The following is a 12,500-nucleotide window of genomic DNA, read 5'->3' as shown; positions in this document are numbered from 1 at the left end:
GCCAGCGCTGTGCTGTCAAAGCAAATATCTGTAATATTAAGATCGCTTATGGCTCTGACTTCTAGCTTGTCTTACTTTAGTGAGTTTGTTTCCAATCACAAAGAACAGGTGTCACTTAATAATAAAAAGGAATTTCCTAATTCACCAACCAAATCAGAAACTAGTTCTCACTTTTTAAGAAACCTTTTGCTCTTTTTTTTTTTTTTTTGCTTTTTCACTTTCACAAATTAATGCTATCCACGAGCATACCAGCCAGGTTAATACAGGGCCATAGGTGCCCAGAATGTACGGTTGCATATATTTTTGTTCTTTCATGCACGAAATTTCACCACGCATTTTGTCCAAGAACAATAAACATGTTCTGGTGTCCTTTGCCCTTTGGTTTCCTAGGTATCACACAGGCTGTAGATGTCAAAATGTCAAAATGAAGACTAAACAAAATCAAGTAATCAACAATTTTTTAATACACTGTAATTTCAATTGAGTCGTTTTTGTTGGCTGAATTGTAAAGTGAACGCTTGACAAAGACATCTTTTGTCTGAAACCATCAATCTGACAATAGGAACTGATAATGGCGTAAAACGCAATATGGTTTAATTGAATCGCGTTCGTTCAATTTAACGTCCATTAGCTATTGTAATTAACACCTTTTTATCTTATTTATCGATTTGAAATCAGTCTTTGTAATTATGATGGTGCTATATATCTACACGAAGTTTTGAAAAGGTGGTCCTTGAATGCTCTTCGTGAAATGACACCGAATCACGGGTTTATGGCCCAGCGGAGGCTCACAGTGATGTAAAAGAGAGAAGAACGAGAGGACGAGGAAAAAACACCATACAGCCTTTTGTGATATGTTGGGCCACTTTGGCATGAAGCATGGCTGGAGCGAGCTCGTTTTCAAAAATTAGTAAACACGCCAGCCCACTACTTTGAATCAGTTCCTTTATAAATGAGAATGTATGAATGTTTGTGGCATATTAACAGCTTGTTGGATGTTTGAGGATGAAAGATCCTCGCAGTAGTAATGCAGTTGCAACCACACCGGAAACGTTTGTCAGTCAAAACTTCGAATTCGAGGGTCGCAGGGTGTTAATGGTTTCGAATCCATTCTCTTGGCACCTGTTACCACAGTTACTGCTCTAGCTATTATATTGTCATAGTAACAACACTGATAGCTGCCAATTCTAGAACCTACAATCACTGTTAATTAGTTGTTTATTAATAGTTTTGCAATGAATACTAATCAAGAGAGGAGGAGGGGATGGGTGCATGGGAACGATAGTATTAGCTTGGTTGTCAAATGCGCAAAGGAAACTTGTCTTGCACCTTAGCTCGGAATTAGTAATTTCCTATTTCGCAAGATTTGTGTTGCAGATGTATGTTTTTCGCACAGTACGGACAGACCATTTTGGTGGTTTCTACTGTCGTTGTTATACTTTTCGTTGTGATTTACTTGATCATTAGCTCTGTAGGTCTTGTAGGGCTTCTTATTCGGCCACCACTTGTAGCCTGTAGTCCTTTTTAGTACCCACTTTAGCGACTTCGGATCAGGATTTGCCACTTTAACCAGAGCTACTAGGAGATTACACCTCACTGACGATTATTGAAGTATTTCCCTTTCCGACGCCTTTCCTTTCTAAAGCAAAGTAACCAAACAACAACAGCCGTAGTTCGTGGAAATTAGCAGCTTGGCCCATGCAAACGTTCCATAGCTCGTCAAAGGCTGCGAAAGACATTAATTAACGTATCCCTTGCAAGTCGCTTCATTGTTTTAGTAAAGTATTCTCCACTCACACTCCTTCGTCAACATTTTGGTGCGCCAAAGTTTAACTTATTAAATGAAATTGTTTCAACTCTGTTAAAGTCTATAATAGTTTAGTTTAAAGCTGCAGTTTTAATAAAACCGATAACACAACATTTATTTAATTTCAAAGGAGCTGTCGGAGGTTGATAATTATAACATTAATTAATTGTTTATAACAGATTTAAAACTCAGTGTACATGACGTACCTGACTGTGCAACGAAGAGGTGTTCAAATTAACCCATTGTGTATAATTTAATTTAATTTAATTTAACTTGAACTGAAACTGTGCGTTCTCAAGTATGTAAAAAAAAAAACAATAGAAAACGAATAAAAAAAGAGGAAGAGAAAAACCTGAAACTTTCCTTTACAACTTGCAAGTGAAATACAGAGTAGATCATGGTAAACTCAAACTTGATAAAGGTTGCAAAGCGTTCAAGACGGCCTTGCTTTATTTTTTTTATCATCGAATTGTTATTTATTTTGTTTTCATGAGCATATCAACAATATACTTCACCATCGTGTCGACTGAATGTCACAACGAAGAAACGGCAACGTATACACCTAGGCCTTATGCTGAAAAATGACGGACATTTAGCAGCTCTAATAAGGTCTCACGTGATTGGCTTGTTACCCTTTTTTAAAAACAATCGAACAAATGACAGCTAGAAAGATACCGACAAAACCTAACTGAACTATCGCAGCTGCTACACAAGTACATCCTTACCAGAGTTGCTGCACTACTGGGCATTCTAATATTCGTTTTTCTGCATTCAAATTAGTCCTGCTAGCCTCGTTCAAGGTTAAAGTCATTTCTTTTGATTTTTGAACACAGGAATGAGGCTAGCAGGGCTCATTTGATTACAAACAGTGTCGGCCATTTTTTGCATTAAGGGTCGATCAAACGCCAACACCAGTTTTTTCAGACCAGAAACTTTCTGGCTGATTTTAATTGTAGCATACACATTTAGTTCACTAATTAATGTTGTTTCACCCACAACAAGCTCATTGTTATGAACAACAAAAAGCATAGACGCATTCGCTCCGGGACCCAAATTGTGACAATGAGCGTATGATAGAATTAAATCCATGCTAAATTATCCTTTGTTGTGATACAATACTGGGTGGTGAAAAGAGCAGAACTTATTCTTGTCAATTAAGAAACTTCATAAAGCAAGTTGACACGTGACTGCATGCCTTTTAACATTGGGTTATTCATATGTACAGGTATTCCGGCGAGTTTAAGATTTATTGTTGTGTTGTTGGCAACACTGAACAGCACGGAGTCATATCTGGCTGATTTTCGGAAGCAGAATGTTGCTGTCTTTTGCTTTGGGTTTTGGTGCTTTGTGCGGTTGTCTACCTACTTTGGTTATCTCGGCGAGGCGTGAGTATTACATCGCAGCTGTGATTAAAGAGTGGAATTACGCTCCTTCGGGACAAAATAAAATCAAAGGAATACCACTCTTTGACGACAGGTAATGTCAGTGTTCCCTCTTTTTATGTCTATCTTGAAACACCGATAAGTTCGCAACTGGTAAAAAGGTAGGCGACGTTCAGTAAACATGACTCTGATAAACAGCAATGAAGGTTCTGCCCGAAATATGCATTGTTATATTAAACGGTTGACTGCGGCTCAGGGTGTTAACCTCTCGTTTGGTCTTCACACTGCAGATAATCGGCTATGTGGAGACTTCAATAATTTTATTTGCTCGGCTCCCTCTGGGAGCGTCCAAGGAGTAAATTTAAAGAAAACTACTTTAAATGTGCGTTTATCTTTTTCAAGCCTATTTTAATTTAAAAGGGATAGTTGTATGCGCTAACACTGTCTGGTCTAAAAATGCTGATCTATTCCGATTCTTTTGTTGAGGTCTGAGTTGCACGAAAATTTTTAAGAAACACAAGCCCTTTAATCCCCCGAATTTTTATTTGAGCAGTCTTGCTTGTCTTCTTGTTTCGACCAAATACAGTGCCCCTTAAAAGATGGTATAACTTTGAAGGAAAGCATGTTGGATCAGAGATCAGGAAAGGCACGCACGCTACCTTTCCTTGGCTTGTTATGCAAGGCATAGTGATTATCTAAACCCGGCAAATCATTATTAGAAAAATTGCCAAAAGCTCATTACCCCGAATTTTTAAGATGAGTTCCTGTTGGCTTTCCGAAAATTTGAATTGACCTTATTCTGTACTGCGAGGCACATGTGGTGGTTTAAGGTGCTCCGAATAAGGATTCCACAAAACATATTCAACTACAAATGCGTGAATTAGTATGTCGACCGGTAAACGCGATTCCAATGATTTGTGATCAAGATGATATTTTGTGAATACTTTCTCGTCTTCGACAAAAAAGTATTCACAATCCTTGACGTAGTGGAGTCAGTCAATCTCCGTGTGGGAATGCTTTAGAAATTGGCTAATCATAGGATGAACGTTCTGTTATTAAAGCCAGCGATGCATGGCGTTGCATCGTTTCATGACGAACTGATGTTCACTTGATCCGCCTGTTAAAAGTGTAGCATTTGATTTTGAATGTTGAAAATTAAAATAGGCCATTGATAACGTTGGATCGACATTGTTGCACGGTATAGAATCTCGATGTGTTCTATACAACTTTGTTCTATTCCTTTATAGAGACATTAATCAATTAACAACTAGTAGTAACGGAAGATTAAAGTGCGTCGACTTAGGCCCTTAGGCACCTAACTAGGTTGCATAAATCATGTTAAGATTACAGCAACCTGTAAGTATAGTTGCAAAACAATAGGTTATTGTCTGGGAACAATTGTTATCTTAGAAACGTTTTATGCAACCAGTCGAAGGTGTTAACAGGGCATCCTACCAAGGATGCGGCAGGGGTACTGTCCGGCGCTCCAGTTACTTCTTTATTTTTCCAGTGAAGATTATTAGTCATACAAGTGTGTATTTTTTATTTGTATGTTTAATGCAACTCTTATCAAATCAGACCTTGGTAATTGCAATTTAAGAAAATCTTCTTCAAATTGAATGTGAGCTAAATCGAATGTAAAAAAGGTACTGTAACTGCAAATATTAGTCGGAATGCTGGAAATATCAGGTTTGAAGTACTTTATTCTCGAGAGAACAAAAGGTAAATTAAATGTGAATAACCTCAATATTGATTAGCTCATTATTGTGAGGGTAATATGACAGTTTTACCAATTCCAATTCCAAATGGTTTTCCAGAATTTCAACATCTGTTGTAATTGACGGGTTGATTTGACATAGTCCATAAGCTTGTTAAAGGGCTCATTGAATACAGAGAGCCTTATCTTGTTATCTGGTTTGTTTTCTTCTTGCGCATACAATTTCAAAGACCATTGGATGTTACAACAGGCCATTTTCATTGTCATACTGCAGGTGCTGCATGTTGCCAACTTGCCCAACGTGAACACAATGGGTCATCGGTGCACAATGGCCATCGAGTACAACTACTCGTCTCATTTGATTGACTCATTTCATTTGTTTTAGAACAAAGATAAATCGTTTCATTTGATAGAATATACATCAGGAATCGCCAAAGCTCTAAGAATAGTCAATACTTTCCTGTTCAGGCTTTGATCTATGGAATATTTAGAAAAGATAAGGCCTAGGATTAATTAATTAATAATAATCTTTTATTAGGAAGCTTTCATTCACTAAATGTGGTTTTCAGAAAGGTCCTATAAAGATTAAATATACAAAAGGTTAAAAAATACAATATATAAGACAAAATTACAAAATGATAAAAACAGCAATTCAAACTAGAAGCTGAGACTACAAAGACTTAATAATCATCGATGGGGATAAAAACTTCAAATTAATCTACGAAATATTTCAGAAAGAAAAGGATCTTACCTTGTCTTGTACTTTTCGTTTCGTACTTTTCGCAGCGACCACGAGGAACGGCGCGAAACGCACGCGGGACGTCAAGATGCTATGGTGACGTTTTTATAATGAACGGTGAAAGAAACGTTCCTCGGAGATGCATGACATGACCACACTGAAGAAACGTCTGTGTTTTTTTAAAACCATGGGCATGATGGACTGTTCATAATGCTATTGTGACGTTGCAAAATGGCACCGACATACAACCTCTTTTCTCGATTTCTCGCGCTAAGGAACGCGCACGCTGGGCATGAGCAACTCTAGCTTCTTGAGTGCTCTCCAAACTTCCCTCGTGCTTCATACCTCGATGAACGTACATATGACGAATGAACCAATTATTTTATGACATTTTCAACGCGGTAGTTTAAATGTTGAGAAAAAAATCTCGAGGCATTTGTTTGCTGACGTTATCGGCGTACACAATGGGAATATGAAGCACGCACGCGAAACTGAACTTGAAAACACGAATTTACCAGCTATGTTATAATTTTGTAACAATGGAAAAGAAAAATTCTCTGTTGTACTTGTTATTCCCGTGTATTAAGGAGTAATCGCTAAAAGAAATGGTTATATTCTGTTTTTCCCGGGAGAAATCACTTAATAGTTTCCTCGTCGTGCTCTAAGACAATTTGATGTTAGGGGTAAGGTACCTTGTTACACATTTGAGCGGTTTCGAGCAAATTAAACACATCGTTGCAACTGCGCTGCGAATTAATTGAAGCAAAACTTAAGCACGTACATGTGTTGTGTATCTCTTATAAAATTAGACGCAAACATGAAAACCAAATGTGAGACAACGAATTTGATTGGCTCTTTCTAACTAAGGTTTTACCCATGTGTTGTACTCAGGCCAAACTGTGGTTACGAGAATTTCAATGTTTCCCAAAGTGAAGTCGAGGAAAACATTGAGACTCGAAGAACACATAATGATGTTTAGTTCTTGATGAAAATATTACGTTTAACTCTATATATCTAGGGTGGGGGTAGGGGCGGATTTTGCCCACGCCGACTTTGAACGTTTATAAGTTTTGTGCAAACGACACGAAACGTCTTGATTTTTTTCAGAAATTTATCTGGAAACAATTTAGTATGGTAGGTAAGGGCGCACTGAATTGATGTTACCATGGAAACGATTATTGGCAGGCTGTTTTTTTCTAAATCGATAGATTCCTGTTTTTAATGTACAACAATATTAACTTCCTCACAGTTAATTTCACGTTTTTGTATCATTTGTTTTTTGTTGTTTTCTTTTGTTTTTCATTTTGATAACTTTTTGGTCAAGTGGTTTTCTGAACTTTCTGATAAAATCTAGATATCCAAGATGGTGGATCCATGATGGCCGCCATGTTGAACAGAATCGTGACGTAATTTCCGTGTCATATGACGTCATCACTCCCCGTTGTGGACCTCAAAGGAAACATCTTTGGACCTGCAGTACTAACTATCCTCCAAGTCTTGTTGCTATAGCTTTAATACGTGCGAAGATAAGATAATTATGGAGAGGGACAAAAAGAAGCCCGGTAAATTTGGTAATTAACGTTTTCAATTATTTTTCATCTTTCACAGCCAGGCAATACCTTTCACCCAACGCGGTGTAGGCAGAATTGCCACAATGTACAAGAAGGTACTGTATCGAGAGTACACGGATGGGACCTTTGTACAGGAGAAACCCCATCCACAGCACCTCGGATTTCTGGGCCCAATAATAAAAGGAGAGGTGGGAGACACGATCATGGTCCATTTCAAGAACATGGGTAACAGACCTTACACCGTTCATTCCCATGGCATCTTCTATGATAAAGCCAACGAAGGAGCCATTTATGCTGATCGTAGCAGTGAAGAAAGGAAGAGAGATGACTCAGTGCAACCCAACCAAGTTCATGTTTACACGTGGTTTGTAAACGAGCAGCATGCCCCAACTGAAGCTGACGAAGATTGCGTCACAAGGATGTATCATTCCCACGTTATCTCCGTTAACGACATAAACACAGGTTTAATAGGTAATTTAAATTACTTCAAAACCATTTGCGGCCCGGGAAAAACACAGAGGTGGATTTAGTTGGTTCTTCATACAAATTAAGAGACCTTCAAGATAACATCCTTAAATCATTCACTCGCAAGAGTGGCGTGGGCTCGAAACTTGCCAAAATTTCCAAGCTAATAAGTTTCATTCTTACGAAAAATATTGCAGAATAGGCGAAGTACATATGCATTGTGCTACTGGCACCCGCAAAATCAAACAGTATTACAGTAATGCACTACCATACGAAAAGACAGCTTAAAATCTTTCGTTTGAATTGTCATACCTTAGGATTTCATTCACAAAATCAAAAGTTAAAAACCACCTATGCCTTGTATAATAGCTTTCAGTGGAGTGAGGGAACTGAAACGTTAAAGATACGTCTACTGATGACATGGATCTGTCATCAGCGGTCACCAACGGTTCCTTTCAGTGTAGTATCTGTTCTGAAGTCGACTGAAAGCGTTAATGTCCTTAGAAAATCGGTTAAATTGCCAAACAGCTGAGTGGAAAACTGGTTCCTTTTGTTTTTGGAGGGTTAAATATGTCGCGTAAAGTAAACTTATAATAATAATAATAAAAATATTCTCCTGTACCTCAGTGCTGGAACATCTGAACTAGTAATCGGAAGGTCATAACTTCGACTCCTGCTTGGAAAGCTCGGGTTTTCTTTGTCAGAGTATATGCCTGTGTCACGGACTGAAGAAATACATCTATCATTAATAGACTTTGTAAACTCCCCTATAGGTCCCTTACTAATTTGTAAGAAAGGAGCTTTGTTGGAAAACAGCTTCAAAAGAAAAAGCGTGGACAAAGAATTCGTCATTCTCTTTACGGAGATAGACGAAAACAAGAGTTGGCTTTTGGATGACAACATTCAAAGTTTCTCCAACAATCCCAATATAACCAAGGCGAAGAAAAATGATCCTGAATTCGTTGCAAGTAACAAGATGGCATCAATAAATGGTTACATATATGGAAACATGCCTGGCCTGGATATGTGTCAAGACGATAAAGTCAGCTGGCACATGATTGGAGTGGGAGAGTGGAGTGATGTCCATAATCGTGAGTATATACTTAATTACTACCCCGTCTACAGACTTAGCTCCTTAGTGGTTGAGTAAAGTGAAATAGTTCATTTAATGATTCATTTAATTGTTTATTTATTTATCTAATTTTTGATTGATACACGAAAATCCATTAGTACAATATTAAAGCTATGTTAACAATGAATAATAAAATTAACATGATTATCGAATGGTGAAGACCAAAGAAGAATTAACCGGGGAGTTACACTGTCTCAAATTTTGAGCCAGAGTATTCCATAGAACGGCAACCACTATAGGAGAAACTGCATTTCAGGTACTTCATTCTTAAGGCTCTGTTATACGAAATTCTCAAACCATACCTGTAGTTAATGTTATATTCAGGAAAACATGCTGCAGAGATACACTGGCGTGAGATGGATTTGTGGCATTGACCGTCGTTTCACTTATGTGTCCCTTCCCAGCATTAATTATGCCCCACTGCTTTCAGACCTTCACTGACTAAAGAGAATTTATATAATTCTGAAATTTAGGGGAGAATTACTCTTCACAGATGAGTGCTTTTCACTCCTTAGATAAGCCACGTGTACTATGCAATTGTCTGAGAACAAGCCATGTGGCCAAATTTTGTTAGAAAATGATTCCAAAATATCTCAGTAAGAAGACACTGTTTTCAATCAGTTTTGTTAGTTTTCTTTGTTTAACCTTTCTTTAAGCTTCGTTCCACGGCCACACAATCAAGATCAGCTCTCACCGTCGAGACACAGCAACGCTTCTTCCAGCCACTTTCATCACCGCTTACATGAAGGCATGGAATCCGGGAACTTGGCTCCTGAACTGTATGACGAGTCATTTCTTCGATAAAGGAATGTCGGCACTCTTTAATGTCGATAAGTGCGGAAGGAATGTTACCATGCCAACTGTCAGTGGTAATAAAACCAAAATGTACTACATTGCGGTAGACGAAGTGATTTGGAATTACGGACCCTCTGGTGTCAATAACATTGATGGTAGATCGCTAACATCACCAGGAAGGTACTATGTTTCTTCGTGACTAAAAATTTTAAGAGCAAAGGCACATAATTGGCAAGTCCCGATCTTAATATCGAAAAGAAATTTGGAAATTTTGTGGCAAGACTTGACACAGCTCAGTTCACCCACTTCACTGTGATCGATTGTCGAATCTGGAACACATCGTTGGGAAAAAAGTGTTCTCTAATCTTTTCATCGATCATCAATACCTACTCTCATATAAATAGTGTATTCTTATAGTTGTTGGTTTTGTTGTTTTGTTTTGTTTTGTTTTTTGTTTTTTTCAGACACCGTGACCTTCTTGACATTTAATATTCTTTTTAACCCGCTTCCCAACACAAATTCAAACAAATTAGCGCAACCCACTAGCCCGATTATCAGACGGTTTAGGAGTGTCTCATGAAGAAGGTCATTGTGTTATCCAGGCATGAGGGGGTTAGTTTCTAAAGAGACTATTGTGCTGCGTCGGTGAGGAGTAGAAACGAATGTTTGGTTTATCAACAGAGTTGATAACTAAATGTTAATTGGCCACTGTAAAGGGATTTGACTGCTAATCCGTTTATAAACCAAACATTCGTTAATCCGGTCTTGGATTGTCATCTGTCACACTCGTGCATCAAGGCACCTAATAGTATCCCATTCCAAAAGGTGCTGCACTATACCAAAAAATGCAACTGATACTGTTTGTATTTCTTCGCAGTGAATCTGCTAAATACTTCACTCATGCTGACAACAGAATAGGTGGACGTTACAAAAAGGCTTTGTATGTTGAGTACACTGACGACGCATTTACTACCAAAGTAAACCGATCATCGGGTGAGATGCACCTGGGATTCCTAGGTCCTGTGATTCGTGCTGAGGTTGGCGACGAAATCAAGGTTCTCTTTAAGAATCAGGTAGAACAACTTTTCGGGAATCGAACGTCTCAAAAGGTTAAGGGAAATGAAGGAAGTTCAGAATACAGTAGTGAGGTTAAGAATTCTAAAAAAAAACTTTTGAAAAAGGTCACCCCATAATTTACGACAAATCTTAATTCTCGTAACCGAGCGTCGAGAACGTTGGTGTAAAAATGGAAATCATTTGCCAAAACGCCGAGAGAATTGTCTCTGTCAAGATTGTGCTAATGCCTGATACCTTCTGTTTTATATTGAAAATTCTTCTAATCTTCTTAATCCAATTCTAACACCAAGAGGAAGATATTCTTAATGATACATGCTCTTGAAAAGCCTTCCAACTTTCATTTCATTCCTGTCGTCTTGTTTATTCGTACACCACATTACTTAAAAAAACTCTTGTGCAGTAATGGTTTGAGTAACGTATCACGATACATAAAATAGTAATTACTTTCTAGGTTTCATTGGATGTAGATTTAGATTTTGTTTTTTGCTCAGCACTATCATTCAATGGCTTTTTTGTACAGGGAAGTCGTAATTACAGTATCCATCCTCTTGGTGTATTCTACGACAAAGCAAACGAGGGTGCAGGTTATTCCAATGGATCATCAGGAAATGACACTGCTGATGACGCAGTAATGCCCAATCAAACATACCTCTACAGGTGGACTGTACCGGAAGCTGTGGCACCTACAGACAAGGATCCCCCATGTCTCACATGGATGTACCATTCTAATGTTGATTCCACCAGGGACATACACAGTGGTAGGTTTGCTTATTTATAGCCTGTGAACTGGTTCCCAATGTGGAACATAGGGCGAAGAGCATGGAGAGCGGAGTGAGCCGAGCGCGTCTGGACGCCCCAGACCAAGCCCGGTTTTTCTCTTTGCCTTATACTCCACTTGGGAGCCTGTTCACAGGCTACTTGTTTAGGGTGCTTTATTCATTTGGAACAAATGATTTAACTCAGGAGTTTTTTAAACACAGTATCGTGATATTGTTGATTTATTTCTTCTCCAAAATTTTTAAAGGATTTGTTTCTTGTAGGCAATGGGAATTCCCAAAGGTTACTCAATGCATTTCTTTCATGGAAAACGAATTAATGTACCAAAAGTTTAAAAATGAAACCAGTTTGAGATAACCGTCAGTTGCAACGACAGCACTAGGAATGACTGTCAAATATACGCAGCCTTCCATTGACCTAGATGATCGCAATCAAAAATGTCACCCACAAACTCAGACTAAAACAACTAGATGGACCAACACGCCCAGAGCGAGATTTGTCTCAGCTAGGAGTGCGAGTTGCCTTGCCGTCTGATCATGGTGATAGTAAAGTCCACGTTTACACTCTCTTTTTTATTTCTGTTCTTTTATAGGTCTTATAGGTCCTCTGATTATCTGCAAAAAAGGAACATTGGAGGAAAATTGGCCATGGAAAAGAAAAGACGTTGACCACGAGTTTTTCCTGCGATTTGCCTTAACCAATGAGGGCCTCTCCTGGTACTTGAACGAAAATAAAAACCTTGCGGGGAATGCTTCTATGATCGACGAAAGTACGTTTTGGTCGACAAGATAAGATAAAATAAAAACTTTATTAATGTGTCAATGCCTTAAAGCCTGGGAAAATCCCATACTAATTTTGGGGCACAAAATAAATGGACGCTAAACAAAATACAAATTGAAAATATTTAAAACTGCATAAAATATGTAATAATCGAGTAATAATCACTAAAAATTTGATATAAAAATGATAAGATTACATAATCATGATGCCCCATCATCCGCCAGTAAACTTACATCACATTTACGAATCTTGTTCTTA

At 38.2% G+C, this 12,500-nt stretch overlaps 1 protein-coding gene across 1 annotated transcript in view; it reads left to right on the top strand.

Annotated features, from left to right (window-relative positions):
- The first annotated feature begins 2,989 nt into the window (after window positions 1-2,989).
- LOC146476717 (hephaestin-like protein) overlaps window positions 2,990-12,500 on the top strand; it is a 26,977-nt gene continuing 17,466 nt past the window's right edge. The window contains exons 1-7 of the mRNA XM_085114181.1: window positions 2,990-3,283; window positions 7,254-7,687; window positions 8,455-8,772; window positions 9,470-9,788; window positions 10,486-10,681; window positions 11,206-11,443; window positions 12,055-12,231. Of these exons, the coding sequence (XP_084970307.1) occupies window positions 3,120-3,283; window positions 7,254-7,687; window positions 8,455-8,772; window positions 9,470-9,788; window positions 10,486-10,681; window positions 11,206-11,443; window positions 12,055-12,231 (1,846 nt within the window). The 5' untranslated portion in view covers window positions 2,990-3,119. The remainder of the gene's footprint in view (window positions 3,284-7,253; window positions 7,688-8,454; window positions 8,773-9,469; window positions 9,789-10,485; window positions 10,682-11,205; window positions 11,444-12,054; window positions 12,232-12,500) is intronic.

The sequence above is a fragment of the Pavona decussata genome, unplaced genomic scaffold, assembly GCF_977016875.1.
Source record: "Pavona decussata unplaced genomic scaffold, jaPavDecu1.1 SCAFFOLD_73, whole genome shotgun sequence".
Lineage (NCBI taxonomy): Eukaryota > Metazoa > Cnidaria > Anthozoa > Scleractinia > Agariciidae > Pavona > Pavona decussata.
This window is presented reverse-complemented; position numbering and strand designations above follow the sequence as displayed.